Source organism: Osmia lignaria, chromosome 8, assembly GCF_051020975.1.
Source record: "Osmia lignaria lignaria isolate PbOS001 chromosome 8, iyOsmLign1, whole genome shotgun sequence".
Taxonomy (NCBI): domain Eukaryota; kingdom Metazoa; phylum Arthropoda; class Insecta; order Hymenoptera; family Megachilidae; genus Osmia; species Osmia lignaria.
Window position 1 is genome coordinate 11,385,058 of NC_135039.1, and position 17,306 is coordinate 11,402,363.

A 17,306-nucleotide genomic window follows, 5' to 3' on the forward strand; every position below is an offset into this window, starting at 1 on the left:
AGTTCATTAAATTCTTCCACATCTGGAAACTGAAGGCAACCTTTCAAGGAACCATGTCCTTCGAGTTCTGAGCGACGTGAACAGTACCCGACAGACTGACTTTCGATGAACTAGAGATTATTTATAATGATTCCGACAGCTCTCCCTCAACCCCTGTGTCGCCAGTTCTTTCCACCGTTATTCGTTAGGACGAGCAAATGGTATTCCTGGTTCGAAGGTGTTGTCGAGTTATTTGGAGGACACCAGTCTGCACTTAACCCGTTGAATTTTCGAGAGCCATTCCTCCTATGTAGAACCTTCAAGCGGCTTTCTAATCGTACTTTCCTGTATTTTCTGACTGTCAGATTTAACATGAAATTTGGTGTTCAATAAGAATTAGTCTTGCGCCTACTTTTCACAATTTTCAATTAGATTCGCGGAATTTTTCCCATAGGAAGTGTAACTATCGCAGTTCCTCCATTGATTTTTCCAAGTAAGGTGCTTTTCCATGTTCGGTCCGAGTGAAGGATCTCCAGGGGAAGAGTTCTCGACGGTTGGGATGCTCGAAAAACGAGTGGTCTCACTGAATCTTCGGGAATATTTCATCGAACTTGGTCTCCTGCAGGAGCTGCAATGAATATTCTCGACCGTTGGTCTTCCAAAGTTTCATGCCCGTCCGGTCGATACTTGTAAATCGTTTCACCTATATCTCGAACGTTTCAGGTCGACTTACAATCTTCTCAAGCCAATTTCACTTTGTAACTCGCGCCAAATCGTTCCGCAACTTTTTCCCCCCATCCCCCCTCCGAGGCTTTTCCAGAGGCAACAATCCGACCTTCCACAAAGCCCTTGGTTGATTCCAGGATCGGGCATAAAGCATGGGATCGATTTAAAGCGTTCGAACCATCGGAAAGAATCGAGAAACCACGTAGCCAAGGTTTTGGACGGGATCCAAGCGATCGTTCGCGACCTTTCACCCTTCCCCCCCCCCCCCCCCCCCCGGCCTCACCCCTCTCTCGTTCTTATGCAAAACGACGCACTTGTTGCTCGTTTTACTGATGAAACTTTTGTCACGAGTCCATCGATTGCACGAACAGGTGGTTAATCGCGGCCAACCAACTGTTTACTGCGACCAACCGTCCCAACGGAAACACGTTTTTACCCGTAGTCCTATCGATCGGTCAGCTCTGCTCTCTGTATTATTTATGCAAATCGGATCACGGAGGTATTATCATTTGAATCAGACCGACGAGCTTGCCCGCAGACCGAGTCCCATCTATTTTTATTCAAATCTCTTGGTCGTCCGTGTTTTCCTGGACAATCGATACAAGAAAATCCCTCTTCGATGTTACCTTCCGTCACCTCCTCACTTCATTATCCACGTTTCCAAAGGTGTAGCCAATTTCCTAGGTTCACAATGTCTCGTCGGTTTTCCCCGCTAAAACTTGATAGGTGCAGCCTTCGGAGTAGAAGTGCCGATGAGCTGGGACACGCTCGTTAAGGTGTCCTGGTTTTTCTAACGACAGCCTGCTCGCTCATCAATCTCTGAATCCTATCCGTTTAAATCCCACGATCCAGGGGGGGTTGGAATGAAATCTGTTTGGTCGAGGAAAGACGGGCAGAGATCATGCCGCTGAGGAGGACCAAGGAATGGCTACCGCTTTACTACGAAGCCCCTGTCTAATCCCACGTTAAGTCCCTGTAGAAACTCGCTCGTAAATCTGGAATCAACCGGAATCAGCCGTTCCTCGTTCGTGGGAGGGTTTCTGTTTCTTTTATCGTTTGGAAGGGAGAAAAGTAGGCATGGTTTGACGCTGACGGGTGCCGTGATCCATTGATCTACCCGGCCGATTAACAGCCTGTTAACCGCTAACGAGATTCTGAACCTGAAACGCACTGTTCGTACCCCGGACCTGGCGGCCTTTCAGGGAAGGCTCGATCGATACCGGTTGTCCCTCTTACGGTTTTAGATGACTCTCGAGAACGCCAGGATCGACGATAGCACCATGATAGCCAGGGTGTTGCGCAGATTCTCAGCCCCGGCTGATACACTCGAGGCTATCGCGCTGTTGCATGCCTCCTGTATCGGATCTGGAACATCAACAGGAGAATAGAGCACGTGGAATGTTGGTGGAAGTTGCTGGGAACGTTATGGGAGATATGGTGAAAGTGGAAGCGACAGGGAAGCCGAGGAATCTCGAGAGTATGTGAAATGGGAGCACTCTGCTGATGCGCAAAAGGATACTATACAAGTGCAGTAGTGTTCCGAATGGGAATAGGGAATGTAGAGCTCCAGATACTGGGGTACAAACAATAAAGGCTAGAAAATAAGGGTTAGAGCGTCTAGGATTAGAAAAAAGAAGGGGGGATTGAGGATTAAGAACTGAGTACTTAATGTTAGCAAAGATTAAGTGTCACGTGTGGTATGTCCTAGGCAACATAGAAATGGAGAGGGCAAATAAAGAACACAAAATACTTTTAATAACTAAACTTGGTACACAACAGTTCATTAATTAAATTTCGCCACCACTTTTTTCCAGAATGGTACTGCCTGACAATGCTGGCTCACATGTTCGCCGGGGACCAATTTCAACAGTGAAACGCTTAATTTATCCAATTACCCGAGCTCATTAGCAAGCCAGCAGCAATTTCAGTGCCGCCATTCGTTAATGGCTGCCAAGAACAGAGAGAATTCGTTTCGCGTTCATTTAGCGCGGTATAAATATTCGAACACCTTAAATCATCATCCTTCAGTGATCCTCCTGGCTGATCGAATATCTAATACCATATTCCCTTTGTCTGTTCCAGATTGGCTGAAATTGCAAAAGGAAAAAGGACCGATTGCAAACGCCTGGAATCTGACTAATGACTTCATCAAAACTGAACGGTGAACATTAGGGATCCCTAAATATCCAACAGAAATGGTGGCACGCGATTCGAAAGGTTACCATCGAATGGGATCGATCGTGACCTGCTATTTGTATCAAAATTCCGGGTTACCTTGAATTCTTTGACGCTACTTCGCCAGCAGCTAGGTGGTTCTTGAAAGAAACGAGAGGGACAGCAATTTGGACGCCATTAGAGGTGAGGTTTAAGTGTCCTGTTAATTAAAGCGACGAGGAAATTGGTAGCTGCCGCTGTACATAGTAATGCTCCGAGTTATTTTCCAGCTTCAACGAGGAAGGTTAAACACGAATCAAGGTAAGCCATAATTCCGAGATTGTCCCGGTTCGTTCTGACTTTCAAATTAGGAGAATTGATACGTTAGATTCGACAGGGGGGGATCGATGGAGCTGGTATCTCCTCGCAATGGAGATGTTATTTTGTGGTCGGACAATTCCCATACGACTGGTCTCGATTGTGTAAAGAAGAAAGGCCGGTGTATTCGCTTTTCCAATATTAATCTGGGAATTGCAAGTGGCTCTAGTCTTCTGTGGTCGAGCCAATTCTCATGGACTTCTAGTGATCAGCCATTGAAAAGGCAACCTCGATGGACCTACGGTGACCCAATGTCGACGGAGAAGAAATTACTTTCGCATCTACTCTCGTTCCTCTCCAGATCGACAAGATTCGTGAAGCGGACCTTCAGATTTGAGCGGGGACCATTTTCTTCTCGAACCTAACCCCACTTTTTCATTAGGATCAACTCACTTTCCGAACCTAACATCACTTTTTCATTAGGATCAACTTATTCTTCGAATCTAACCTCAGTTTTTCATTAGGATCAACTTACTCTTTGAACCTAACCTCACTTTTTTGTTAGCATTGATTTAATTCATAGTCTGGCTGTGACTCAGCTTTTTGTTCCTTTTTTAAATGAAACCGTAATTAATTGGTTTACGATGTAATGCCTCGTTAGCATTTATAATTGCGTTGTACTCGCCCGAGACGTAGAAGAAACAAAAGGCGCAGGCAAAAAGTTGCGTCGCAACTTCCCGATCTGCCTAATTATGCAAAACCAATTTAATCTTGAATGCATATTTCAGTGACTTATTCATGAGTCACATCTGTCCCAGATTTAATGCGCAGATAATTTAGAATCAATGCCAACTTTGACCTACCCTAGCCTCCCTGCCTTCACATTCTACGATTGTTCTTCGCCTACGTTTTTTCAGGTAAGTCCTAAGTTAAACCTAATCAATTCGCAGCTAATTAAATTCCAGCAGAGGAACATTATATTGGTGCAAAGTGTAATTTGATTTGGTGGTGTGAAACAGTGTAAAGGTGGTGAAATGGGAGATGCAACAGTGTCCTCGTTCGGTTCGATCAAACACCGGGATTAATCCGAAACAATCTCGAACAAACAAAAGCACGGAATTATGCGAGTGAATGCGAAATGAGAGCAGCCGTGTTGGAACGTCACGCAACAACAACAACCGGTTGGATAACGAAATGCGGGGAACACGGAAAATCTCGTGGGTATCGATCCGGCGGGGCTTGAATTATTTATCGAAGCCCCGCCTATCGCCGATAGTCTCACGCAGATAATTTCAGTAGCCAACCAGTTGTTGAGGGGTGCTAATGCATTAAGTAAACGAGGCATCGATCTCTCCGAGCAAGGACACCCAAGATATCTCAACGAAGGAATGACAAATGAAGACTGTCGTGACGAAGATACAGTGATGATAAGCTGATGAAAATTCTTTGCTGAAGTTTATTTTCTGTACTCATTGTGTGCGTTAGGATAACCACTTTGAACAAGTGTTGGATAGTTGAAACAGTGATTGATCGTTTGGGATCCTTGGTGGGTCGAGTGACTAGTGCATTGGTTTTTCAAAATAGTGGCAAACAAGGATTCTGTGCTTCGTCCCTTAAGGCTGAATTTAAAATGGAGTAGCAGTTGGGCCAGTAGGCCTCAGGGGCGAGAAGGATGGCCCTGGCCCCTAGCTCCATGCCCAACATAAATTCGCCCTAAGGGAAACCTCCTGTGTGCAAAAGAAAGTGAAGTAAAAGTGATCCTGTACCTGGTACCCCCTGCAACCTTGGCAGAAACTCATTCCAGAAGGCGCAGGACGTGGTGCGCGGACCTTTGCCGAGGCCAGTCCTCTCCGCGTCGAAGATAAAATACTGGGGCTGATCCCTCGAGTATGGTGGCCACTCGGACTCCTCGTTCGTCGGTTTCCTAAAAAATAATTCATTGAACCATCAAGAAACTCCGACTCAAGTTAACCAGCAAGGAAAGAAATGAAGACTTCAAAGATAAAAATAGTCCGGCAACCCTGGACGGATTAATATGAGGCGTTGAAAGAGAACTGTCTGGTTGATAATTAATTAATTCGGGACATCGCAAACAGGGGCAGTTAACTGGTTTCGTTTAAAATCGATATTAACGCCTGTCGCGGCTAATAAATTGTCCTGCGTCCTATCAAAGTGCTTTATTAATTGTTGCAAGAGTACCGCAACCTTTTCGACGGGTCAATCAAACATTCATCAGGCAATTCTCCATTATTAAATTACTCGTCGATGGTGTTTAATGCCTTCCCCTTTAAACAACGGGCCGCGACGAGGGATCACAGAACTCGCAGAAGGAAGACGACTAAGCTCGACGTCGAAGAATATGCGATCGAATTAAAAATATCACGATCGGATCGTTATAGATCCTTACGTGGTAGGATTAAAAAAGAATATCGACTTGGAGCGTGTTCAACGGTCATGCGATATATCGAGCCGCCGTGTTCACTGTCGATAAATAATTCCTCGGTTTCTGCTAACCCAGATTGAAAAGCTTTGCGCATCGTATCCGCGGGCCAATCGTTAATATTTCATCGTTGTTGCCAAATACGACACTTCATCCGAAATTAATCCAGCGGATGGCTCTGCGCTTAGGTAGCCACGTCACTGGAATTATTAATCCAGCTTCAGATATGGAACCGCCGTTCTATTCTCATGTCAAAGGTCATCGTAACGAGGCAATTGACGCAGAGAACTGTAAAACTGGAGTGGAAGAGATTAAAGGATAAAATGAAACGAATTATAGGAAGCCGTGTGTCGTGTCAAGTTAGGAAAGGGAGGCCTGAACCATTGGCCGGATGAAATTTGTATAATTTCGAGACACGTTCATGCAAGTGAAATTTGTTTCTCGGATGTCTCCTATCGCTTCAGGCCCTTCCGCCGGAGCTTCCTTGGCTTCTTATTCAACCGGGGATATATTTAAAACGAGGCCAGACGTGAATAGCAAATGCAATTTTAAGCAACCGCGACTAGGACGCGGCTTTTAAATAGCCGAACGAGAATCGACGGCTGTCAGACTGTCGTGTGAACTTTCGGAGAAATGTCGGAATGAATAAGGATATACGTCCTATCCGGTAATGGACGGATGTCTTGCGCCTCACCGATGGCACTACGATGGAAATAAATAAAGATTAAAAGAATCCAATTTGACGCGTTTAGTCATCGATGAGAGGTGTCCTCGGGAAAGATAAAAGAATGTGAAATATTAGTTAAGAAAAACATTTTGGCTTAAGTTTTTCTCCAGCCAGAACGATGCGTCATAATAATCTAGAATCTCGATAAATTTGTCTCGTCCCAGCCCGTTTTCTTTTGACATGATTTACGAGCTGTTAATCCGACCAAGATGAAATATCGTTCAATTCTTATCCTGTTAAATGAACGGTATGTGACGCGGCAAGAAACAGTGTGTCTCTCTCCAGGAAGGAACGAGGAACACACGGTCTCAGGCTTAACTGATAGTCCGATATCACAGCCCATACTGATTCGTGGAATAACGTAGCGGGTGAACAGGGAATGCGCGTATGCGGTAGAAACAAAAATGCGATCAATAATATCATTTGGTCGAAAGGAAAATTGACCTTTCTCGATATTCTGTACCCATAGAATTTTATTTCGATGCTTCGTCCCGGTGCGCGACATTGTTTCCAAGGTGGATCGTTCCGCATACTCCGCGATAGCGTATAAGTGGATTCTAAAAGGAGCATCGAATACGCAAGAATTTTTCGTCGAAGTAGGTCGAACGTCCTGGCCGTGTCAAATTTTCATGAATTTTTTAGCGATCCCCGGACCTACGGGTCTCTTACTTGGAGCATCCTTCAAAAATTGAAATTCCACGGCGGATAAAATTATTTCCCAAAGTACCCTCGACCTACAAAATCAGGAACTTCCTAAGCAAAGTGTCCTCCGCGGGATAAACTCCCTCCAAGATGTCCCATTCAGAGACAACCGAAAAGAGCCGCGATCCCGGGCTTTTCAGCGGGATACTTGTTACATAATAAGACGTTCAAGAGAAAACTTACCCCGAGTAGGCAAACTTAGAGAAGTACTGTATCATCCTGTAGGATAGATTCCGTTCCTTGTCGCTGTACATCAGGGACGTGTTCATCGGATGCCCAAACACGTACTCCACCTCGTCACCGTGCATCACTCCCATCCATTCGCCCCATAGGTTTGTGCTCGTTCTCTGTAACACGGTTTCCCGTCGGTTATGCTTGCGTTAAACGCCCGTTCAAATACATTCTCAGCTTGTCGTCGTGTATCAGCCCTGCCTGCTGACCCCATAGATCGACTCTCACCCCGCCACGACACGGTATCGTGTTGTCATTAACCGCTCGCCAACCCCTCGCAGTTTGTCAGTTTTCATTCCGGTTGTGTCGCTTTCACGGGGAAGCGCTTTTCGCGGAAGAATTAACGTTCACTGTTCAGCGGGCGAGGATCACTTTAGAGTAACAGAAGATTTATTACTCTGAAGCGACAGTACAGCCACTTCGGTACCGTCTGTTGCTGTTTCAGGGCTCTGTTATTGGGCCTACTGCCGTATTACTGACGACTGTTAAGTATTTCCTATGGTTCTATCAGGGCCCTTAGGATTTTAGGGATGTGGGACTAATGCAAGGTCCTCAACATTCCAGCAGGTCGCCGCGAGGGTTTTAGTCAGTAGAAATTCAACAATCCTTTGCTGCCTTCTCCCAGGAGACGGTAAGGAGTCTTATGCAAGATTTTCCCAGGTTAAAAAAAAGGTGCTACTGGACATTGTTGGACACTGGCAAGTACCATTAGCCTCTACTGAACACTGCAGTGCACCATGGTACCAGTGAGCAAACTGAGACATAATGCGCCCCATTGGCACGATGACCTAGTTTTATTACAGCTACAAGTTTTATTCAAGAAGAAGATAAAGCGACTGGAATCGTCCTACATTACTTTCAAGATTTATTGAGATTCCAGACACGTTTACAGCATAGTCAGGTGACTCATAAAAGCTGAAATTATTCTAATATGGTGGATACGCTTATATACGAAGTCTTTGGAGGATCAACGAAGCGTCAGCGACCCATAGAATCCAATGAGCCCCTCTTGCTCCAGGACACATTCCCCGTTATGGTTGTCGTCTTCGATGCTGTTCCTGCCTGGGGCAAGGAAAATTGCGACCCGACCCTAACCGAGGGTTACGGGTGGAAATTGAACGTTTGTTCTCGTTGAATTCTACTGCCTACTGATACACAATGGGAGCCTATTGTTGGCTTCTAACTTCCTCGCAAAGAAATTTGGCATTCGACCTGACGGATGAGAGATTCCGGTAAATGTTTAGCCGGAGACCAATGTAGTCAACAAATAAAAGTGTCTGCGATCAAAATGACTGTCTCGGTCCCATGGGAAATTCAATCTGAAAGCAGAATTCTTCAAATTGCTTTCCAGAAAAACCGATTCATCTTCGATTCGAGAAGACCAGATGTTTCAAGCGGAGAATTAATTATTCTCAAGATCGTTCCGCCCGTATCAACTTCAGAAATCTGGGGCAAACTTCATTCTGACGAAAGGAATCTTGGAATATGGTTCAAAAATAGTGTCAGATCCATCTCGTGAATCGTGCTATCAATTTTTATTGGAAAAACCCGCAGGTTTTTTTTTGCATGAGACGTCTGTTAATTACCGATCAGGGTGAACAAACACTGCAGGTGTTCCGTTGTTTAAACTGCAGTATTTGCAATTGGAACGCAAATTTATCGGTGTTTACAGATACCCAGTAACAATACACTGCACCACGGCGGTGATTTTTCAACGACCAAGAGCAGCGCCTGGTAAATACCGTCACTCAGATTGTATTCCATTAAAAATGATGAAAGCCGAGCAATGTCCGCCCACAATACAGAACGGACTCCTGTCTTGGACTGAAGACTGCAGACCCTTAAAGTCTTTGCCACGCGGATGAGGCAATCACGAAGTTTCCTTCGGAATCCAATTACGATCGATGTTTTTGACGTTGACCTCTTCGTGCAATAATAAAGCTGGAATTAATTAAAATTCTTCGATTCAACTTTCTCTGCTTCGCAAACTCAGCCTCAGACTCGAGAAGCATCTCGAAAATACAGAAAGACTAAGCCTCGGAGCCTGATAAAGGATCCGCAAGGAAGATCTAATCGCATTAAGTAAATCATTAAACGAAACTCGATATAAGGTCCTGGATCTTGGCGAGATAAATCCAACTGGGTTTCGTTTACTTTTTGGGCTACTGTTCTAACTGGAAGGGGTGGAACAGTCGCGTTTATAGTATTCCATCATGGAGGTCGTCTTATCAACTGGGCCATTTATTGATTCAACTCGGAGTATTCTTAAATCCCGGCCTGATTCGTCGAGAATAACCAGGAGAGTCTCTGCATAATACGACGTCTCGTCGAACCCGCGGAAAGGACCCGCTGGGAAACGACACAATGGAATCGACCAGGCTGACAGAGAGCTGCTTAGGTTAAATATAGTACGAACGAAGCCGAGGTCACATAGAATTATCACTGCCTCCATAATTGATATCAAGAGGGGGGGGGGGGGGAATTTGGTGTCAGTGAAAATAAGTGTAGGTAGCAGCCAAGTGTGACGGAATGGAAACGAAGCAGGTAAGTGATCAGTCAAGTATAATTTGTTCAAACAGCTGCCAGTTCGAAATCAACCGACTGATCGAGCGTGAACTGTGCGAGACATCAGGTTTTCAATTGACCGCATTCCAGCGTTCGGCAAATAAATTCCCCCGACGTGTCCCGTGAACGATCGTGTCGCGAACTTTTAAGCTCCCTCTGAAAAAGTTGGATTACTCACTGCTCTCTACAAAGGCGAAAGTTGCCGCTGCCGTGGAACTTCATACGGAAGAAACTTAAAAGTTGAAAGTGCAATTTCTCTCGAGAAACAGCAGCGACATCAAGCCTCCCTACACGAAGGGACGTGTAGTTATTTATCTTTTCCTTAATGTATTGACTGTCACGAGGAGTTATCAGTTTCTTATAATTAAATTTGTCACGATAATATTGCCAAGCCACTTGGTCCCAAAATTGTATAAAGATTAATTAAGCAACGAAAGGTAATCCCTTTTGAGGAGGAAGAAAACTAAGTGCACAGCGGTTGAAAGAAAGAAGTAAGTCGAACAGAGGAAGCTGCAAATGCGCGATTGTCATTACGGCAATCTTCCTTGTTCGGTTAACGTCGTTAATTTTAACGATCCTTAAAATTACAAAGGCAACGGGAAGCGTCAGCGAGTGAAGAACGTCCAGAGGGAAGCCTTAGGGGCGGGTATAACGATACGGCGGTCGATAATGGACAGTGGAGCTGATGGATGACTGGAATTTCATTATGTATCTTTATTAAACGTGTATCGAGCAGTTTCTTTTGATTTTTCTCCCTTTACCTAGGTGGTGAACTGTGCTACTATTCGCTCTGTGTATTGTGTGTGTGTCAGTGTTGTGTTCTGTGAAAATATTCAGCAATCAGTGCCCTTGTTGGAAAGAGAGACAAACGGAAACAGTGATAAATAGTGGTAGTATGGTCGAACCAGGACCAATCGGACCACAAGGATCACTGAAAGTTGAGAAACTTGCATTCTCAACCCTGTTCGCGCAGAAGAGCGAGGCGAGACATTGAAAGGACACGTTCCTTTAGAAATTAACCCCGTTTCCGTCAAGGATAGAGGTCTGAATGCAACGTTTAATCGCGGACTGACCGAGATACTTAGCATCCGCGCAAAGCAACGTCTTTTCAAGTTCCTCTCCGGTCCCCCCGACGATTCCCGGAAAGCGTTCTCAATAGAAGCGCCGCCCCGTACCTTTGGCTACCACGATTCAACCCTTTCAATCGCGTTTTCACGCAGGATGAATAGTTCGCCGGTTCGTTCTTACTTCCATCGCTGTGAAAAATCATGAAACGCGATCTTGCTACGTCGATAATGAAGTTCCCTAGACACGCGAAGAGAACACGTTTTGAAAGGATTCCCCGTGAAACTGAACGAAGAATCATGGAATGAAAAGGAAGCTCTCAGTCTTCTCAGAAGCGTCAACTTTCATCGCGAGGATTTCGTTTCCATTAAATTCCGTCCAGGCTAATCGCTGTGGCCGATTCAGTGCTTAATGAATCGCCGCGAAAAGAACTGGTCCATCCGACTTGATTTATTCGCGCTAACAATTATTTTTCGACCAGAGAAAAAGAATCTCGAACGAGGACGTTCATTATTAGATGAATTGGAACGCTTTGCCCTCCGGCTTTGTATTACTTCAATGTGTCCCGGTCGAGAGGCGGGACGAGGTCTTTTGATAATGAACAATTCTTGGACCGACTGTTTATTTTAACGAGGAAGATGGGATTCTGTTTTAATTGACGTAACGGAGGGTATAATCAAATTGATTTTCTCCCAAGCCGCAAATAAGTACGAGTTCTGGGCCAGCATATTCAAAAGCTTTTTACATCGACGTAGAAAGATCCTGACAATTTGGATCTACAAGGATTTGTGGAGATTTTAACAGTAACTGTGCAAATTTTTTATCCAAGTCCGAGGGTAATTAGTGATCCTAAAAGACTGATGTTGAAAATCGTCTCAAGCTCAGTAGTTGGACAAAGAAAAGACCAACGTAAAAAGAATCACTATACTGATGGAGAAGATGTGTTTTGACTTCAGAAGAACCTTGGCTCTAGATATACATACTCGTGCTTCGGGCAGCATGTATTTTCTTTCGTTTCTTTTTACCCGGACTTTGTTTCAACGTTAACCCGTTTCTGACCTACTTATCGGCTTTGAACTTATTTCACTGCAGCATAAAACTTGCGACTTCTTCTGCCGTGGACATTTCAAACTACATGGTTGCCTTTCATTTTTTTCTCTCCCTCCTCGTGTTCCTCTTCGTCCGTGAGCTGAAAAGCTTTTTCTCGGTGTTACTTTTTGCAAAAGTCTCTTTGGAGGACTGAAATGAAAAACAGGTTGACTCGGAAACATCTTCCGGGGATGTTTCGAAGGAAATGGTGATTGCCTTGAATCCTGAAGCAGAGCAAGCGATTGATGAGCAGAATCGCTAGCTTTGAAGGAATAAAACCAAATGAAGATGCCCGTTAGGTAAAGGACAACTTCCAGTAACGAGTACTCTTCGAGACCCAGGTACGTTGAAGTCGTGAAAGTGATGCTTAACTTTAAGTTGCCTCGGGGAATGGATTTTCTAGTGAGGTAGTTAACATTGAACGGAAAATATTTAGATTTCTTCCTTGATCAAAAATTTGGGAGGCCATAAGATCCTGTGTTTGTAAAAATAAGATAATAAAAATTATTTTGACCGTTGTTTTATGAGTTCTGTTGAAGAAGTGCAACTGTGCTAAGGGACATCTGTCCACAACAATGCAGGGAAATATACAAGACGTTAAAACGCCTGTTTCAAAGCGTAGCCCAACACGAGGAAGCAAAGCGCATACGCTTTGCATATGCCCGACGTTTCAAAGAGCCGAAAGAGGAAAGGCGTCGAAAAGGAAGAAACCGGAGACGTATTAACGTTTGGAAAAGGGAAAGCCCCCAGCGTAGCGGGTAAATCGTCACACAGGAAGAGAAGGAAAACACAGGAGGGGTTTCTTTAACCACCGAGCGAAACCGTTATTAAGATTACGAGCGGCGCGCATGAGTAATGACATCCTCCTTTGCTTCCAACCAGCGCTACCCTGATAAATTACCTCCTCCGCTAATTACTTGGGTCTCGGCGTTTCGCTAACGCGCGTTTCACGTCCCAGTTATTCGAGGATAGCGCGAAACTGGCAGAGATCGAGCGTTCACAGCGTTGCGAAAGCTTAACACGACCGAGTTAAGTGTTTATACGTTTGAGTATTCTGTTTTGGCGCACGCGACCTGACAGTCGACGCGCGCCTTCTTGACTTCATGTCAGAAAAGTGACACGCCGCAGAATTACACGTGTCATTGTTTTACATTCTAGGAATACTAGCAACAATGTTAACCCTGCGCATCCCAGAAGTAATGATCTAAGCCCAACCCCAGTACGAGGGCCGTATTCCTGCAGACAATGCAATCAGAGTCATAAAAACGGGATTCCCGTAGGGAAATAAAGTATTTATAGGGAATAAGGTTTCTAATGCCTACGGCCTCCGCTTTACACGGATTGGTACTTAAGTATACATGGGGTGGCAGCTATCATACCCATTAGAAGAATCGAAAGAAGGTAAGTACTGGGACCCCATCCTCCATCCCCCAGGGGGGATGGTAGTAAAGATAGGAACGGGGTACCAGCGCCATAGTCAATAAGGTGATCTGTGAGTGCAGAGGTGTTGGGATCCCCACACCCCCAAGTGTTATAGAAGTGGAGGTGAGTGTTCTAGCTGTGGCATAGTGAATAAGGTGGACAACAAGTGCAGTGGTGTTGGGACCTGCTCATATAACCCATAAGAAGTGCCATGGAAGTGGGAATGACAGTGTTCTAGCAGTGATATGTCTTGGACTCCTTGTCATGGGGTCCCTTGGACAAGTGTCATGATAGCTTTCCTAAGAATGCATGGAAGTGGAACTGACAGTGTTCTAGCAGTGATATACCTTGGACCCCTTGTCATGGGGCCCCTTGGACAAGTGTCATGATAGCTATCCTAAGAATGCATGGAAGTGGAACTGACAGTGTTCTAGCAGTGATATACCTTGGACCCCTTGTCATGGGGCCCCTTGGACAAGTGTCATGATACCTATCCTAAGAATGCATGGAAGTGGAACTGACAGTGTTCTAGCAGTGATATACCTTGGACCCCTTGTCATGGGGCCCCTTGGACAAGTGTCATGATAGCTATCCTAAGAATGCATGGAAGTGGAACTGACAGTGTTCTAGCAGTGATATACCTTGGACCCCTTGTCATGGGGCCCCTTGGACAAGTGTCATGATACCTATCCTAAGAATGCATGGAAGTGGAACTGACAGTGTTCTAGCAGTGATATACCTTGGACCCCTTGTCATGGAGCCCCTTGGACAAGTCTCATCTATCCTAAGAATGCAAAAGTTCTTAGCACAAGCTTCTTTCCCAAATATGCCTGCATTAATTAAAGTGTAAAATATCCTCATCAGTGTTGTAGTGAGTCGATTTTTGACTTGGCGCAGGACGATTTTTCGTTCCCAGTGTGTAGCTCTGTTTGTTTAACGAAGCGCAAGCTAATTTTGCTGCCACGTTTACAATGGCGGTGTTCAACGGAGCGAGGTTAAAGCGTGAGAAGTGCAGCAAACGGGAGATTAAATGTGAGAGAGAGGGAAAAGGGCGGAGAAAATTGAAAAATTCTTCGGGACATCTGAAAAATTTATCTCGTTTTGATTCCTTGTTAGCTTTTCCCTTTAATCTCAGTTAGCCAAGGCTAATATAATATATTTCTTCGACATCAGCGCCCGTAACGTTCCACTCGGGCGTTACATAAATTGTGGAACTCTAATGTCCTCTTGAGCTAAAGAGGCGATGAAAGTTGAAGAGCCCTCATGAGCGGCCTGTATATACCCGCTTTTATAACCCCAACACAGGAACATATATCGAGAAATTTCGTGATAAACTCGAGGAAAGACCGACGAAGATCCCGCAAAAAAGGCTCAACTATATATGGAATCGAGAAAATTACGGTCTTCCGTTTTCAGAACAAGATAATAAAAAATAAAATGTAATTACATTTTGAATAGTTCAGAAGGTTTGATGAAATTTCTATTTCTTACCTTCACTTATTGACACTAAAAATTTTACAAGTTTAATTACGATTGCTTTCTTTATGAGACTGAATAGCAATAAAAATGGAAAAAGCTACCTTTCCTAATATCTATAAGACTTTTTATTCAACTGAAAGAAGTGCTTTTTAAAAGCTCGTCTTTGATAGTATCGATTCTTTAATGGCTATGCTTTTTGTAGTCCATCGTTCTCTTCAAAGACAAATAAACGATAAAGTCGAAGGATGGATGGTTAACGACAGGAAGAGAAAAAAAAAATGAATAAATTTTCTGCTGACATGTTTGGTGAGCTTTCGGTTCGAAAAGCCATCATTGGTCAATCATTCGTTGACGTTTTAGACTAGTTTTTCCTCTCTGGTGGCAACGACCATGGAATTGTGGAAAAAAAAGGGAACGAAGCTTATTACGAGAACATCATACACCAGTTTTCTACGGCGTTATATATTTTTCATAATTGTTCAACACGCCACGAATGCGGTTAATTAAGTCTGAAATTATTCTATGGACCTGTTTGCACGGCCAACAAATGATACAGTTAATAAACAGTATAATCAGGGATTGCATAAATGTTTGTTTTTAATTTTATAAGAGAAATACTTGTGTATATAAAATGACGCGAAAGTACTGAGTCCTAATTTGCATTTTTTGCAGACTGTAACCGAATAGTAATTAAAAGAAGACTCGTAAATTTAAAAAGAACTCGAGTGTGAGTTAAAAAATGACAGCCATTCGGTCAACTGGTTAAATGATACCCAACGGAAATCAACCGAAGTGTCCGCTTTTCGAAAAGGAATCGATGATCTCTCCGTGTGAGACTGAATAATAGATTCAGTGAGAGGTCGGTTTCCAGCCTTTGCTGATAAGGGGTCAGCATCGGGCCTGGGAAAAGAATCACGAGCGGTGTTATCGTTCTCATTTGCCACCTCCACGTGACTCTTTGTGTTGTCTCGTGGAAATGTCAAGCTACGGTCTTCGCGATGGCGCAGGGCTATAACATAATAATGGATGACTATCGATTGGACGTGTTACACGTGACGCGTATCCGTCGATGTCTACGAGTCGCACGTGACACGATAAAAAAACCACTACCTACTTGAGTGAAGAAGTAGTAGTAGACCTTCATGCCACGATCGGCGAACAGTTGGGCGAAGTGTATCGATGGGCAGATAAAGAAATAATCGCCGACAACGTCCGCGACCATCTTCTGGTACGTGTAGCCATTGTTCACTTCCTCCCAGTCAGTGTACTGCAACAGAAAAACATGTTTATGGTCAGTGTGGGTGATATAGCGCACTGCTACCTATAGGTAGGACCCTTTGGTCGCCCTTAACCTGGAAGCCTTTATGCCAGACCTGGTTCTAACACAGTAGGACCCATGGCGTCGTGGGGTGCCCATAGCCCCTGCTAAAGGATACACTAATTGTAAGAGTGTACGGCTACCGTCGACTTAGTATTACCGGATAAAAACTGCGAGCGGAAGCGAGTGACAAGTTAAAAGGAACAGTGATTATTTAAAGTTTCAAGAGCGATAGGAAACTCGGTCGCTCGGGAGTACCGTGACTGGGCGGTGGTTAACTTCAGATTAATTAGCACCAGTGTTAATTAACATTACCGTTGATCGATGAATCCCTTGATTTTCGAAACGAACCAACGTAAACGATGTGGAACTTTCTCAAGTGTTATGGAAGCTCTCGGCGAACTGGAAAGTTACCGAGTCATTTAATGCCAGATTTATCATCTCTACAGTTGGACTTGGAGATTGACGGAAGGTTTTGTTACCGGACGAATATCGATCCGCGTTTTCGTGAATAATGGAATACCATTAATTGACAGACGTTGGTTCGCGGGGACAGCCAGTAGGAGGCGAAGAAACGCAGTTCCGTGGAGAACGAGAGATCGAAGAAGTAGCGAGAAAGTTTCCCGGAATAAAAGTTGAAGAGTTTCTTAATGAATCGACGTTGAAACGAAAGTTCACTGTAGTTACTTCAGTCTATAACTAAGGATTTCTTTTGCCTCCATATTCCAGGGGTACAATTTCACATAAACTTTCCAACAATGAAAACATTTCATAGAAGCGTATCGTTTCAATGTGTCCCTTCAATATTTACCTTCTACAAGGGAATAACCACTTCTGATTGGAATAAATTAACATGATTCAGGGGCTGGCCTAACGCGCTCCAAACTACGTCCTCAGAACGGTGAACGGATTTCGCGTGTTCTCCAATTAGCGGAAAATTTCCAGGCGCAGGAACACGAAACAAGTTTGATCGCTGAAAGATTACTTTGTGCCCCGCACAGGCTGGCAAGTTTAATGAAACGAAATTCACGTCCCGAGAAACGCGTTTCCTTGGTCCTTTCGAACTAGGGACTGAAGAACCCAGCGTTCTA

General features: G+C 44.3%; 1 protein-coding gene across 1 annotated transcript in view; it reads right to left on the bottom strand.

Moving 5' to 3' along the window:
- Window positions 1-964: 964 nt before the first annotated feature.
- AChE-2 (acetylcholinesterase 2) overlaps window positions 965-17,306 on the bottom strand; it is a 60,178-nt gene continuing 43,836 nt past the window's right edge. The window contains exons 3-6 of the mRNA XM_034334796.2: window positions 16,012-16,164; window positions 7,230-7,393; window positions 4,944-5,101; window positions 965-2,070 (exon numbers count right to left, since the gene is read on the bottom strand). Coding sequence (XP_034190687.1) covers window positions 1,946-2,070; window positions 4,944-5,101; window positions 7,230-7,393; window positions 16,012-16,164 — 600 coding nt within the window. The 3' untranslated portion in view covers window positions 965-1,945. The remainder of the gene's footprint in view (window positions 2,071-4,943; window positions 5,102-7,229; window positions 7,394-16,011; window positions 16,165-17,306) is intronic.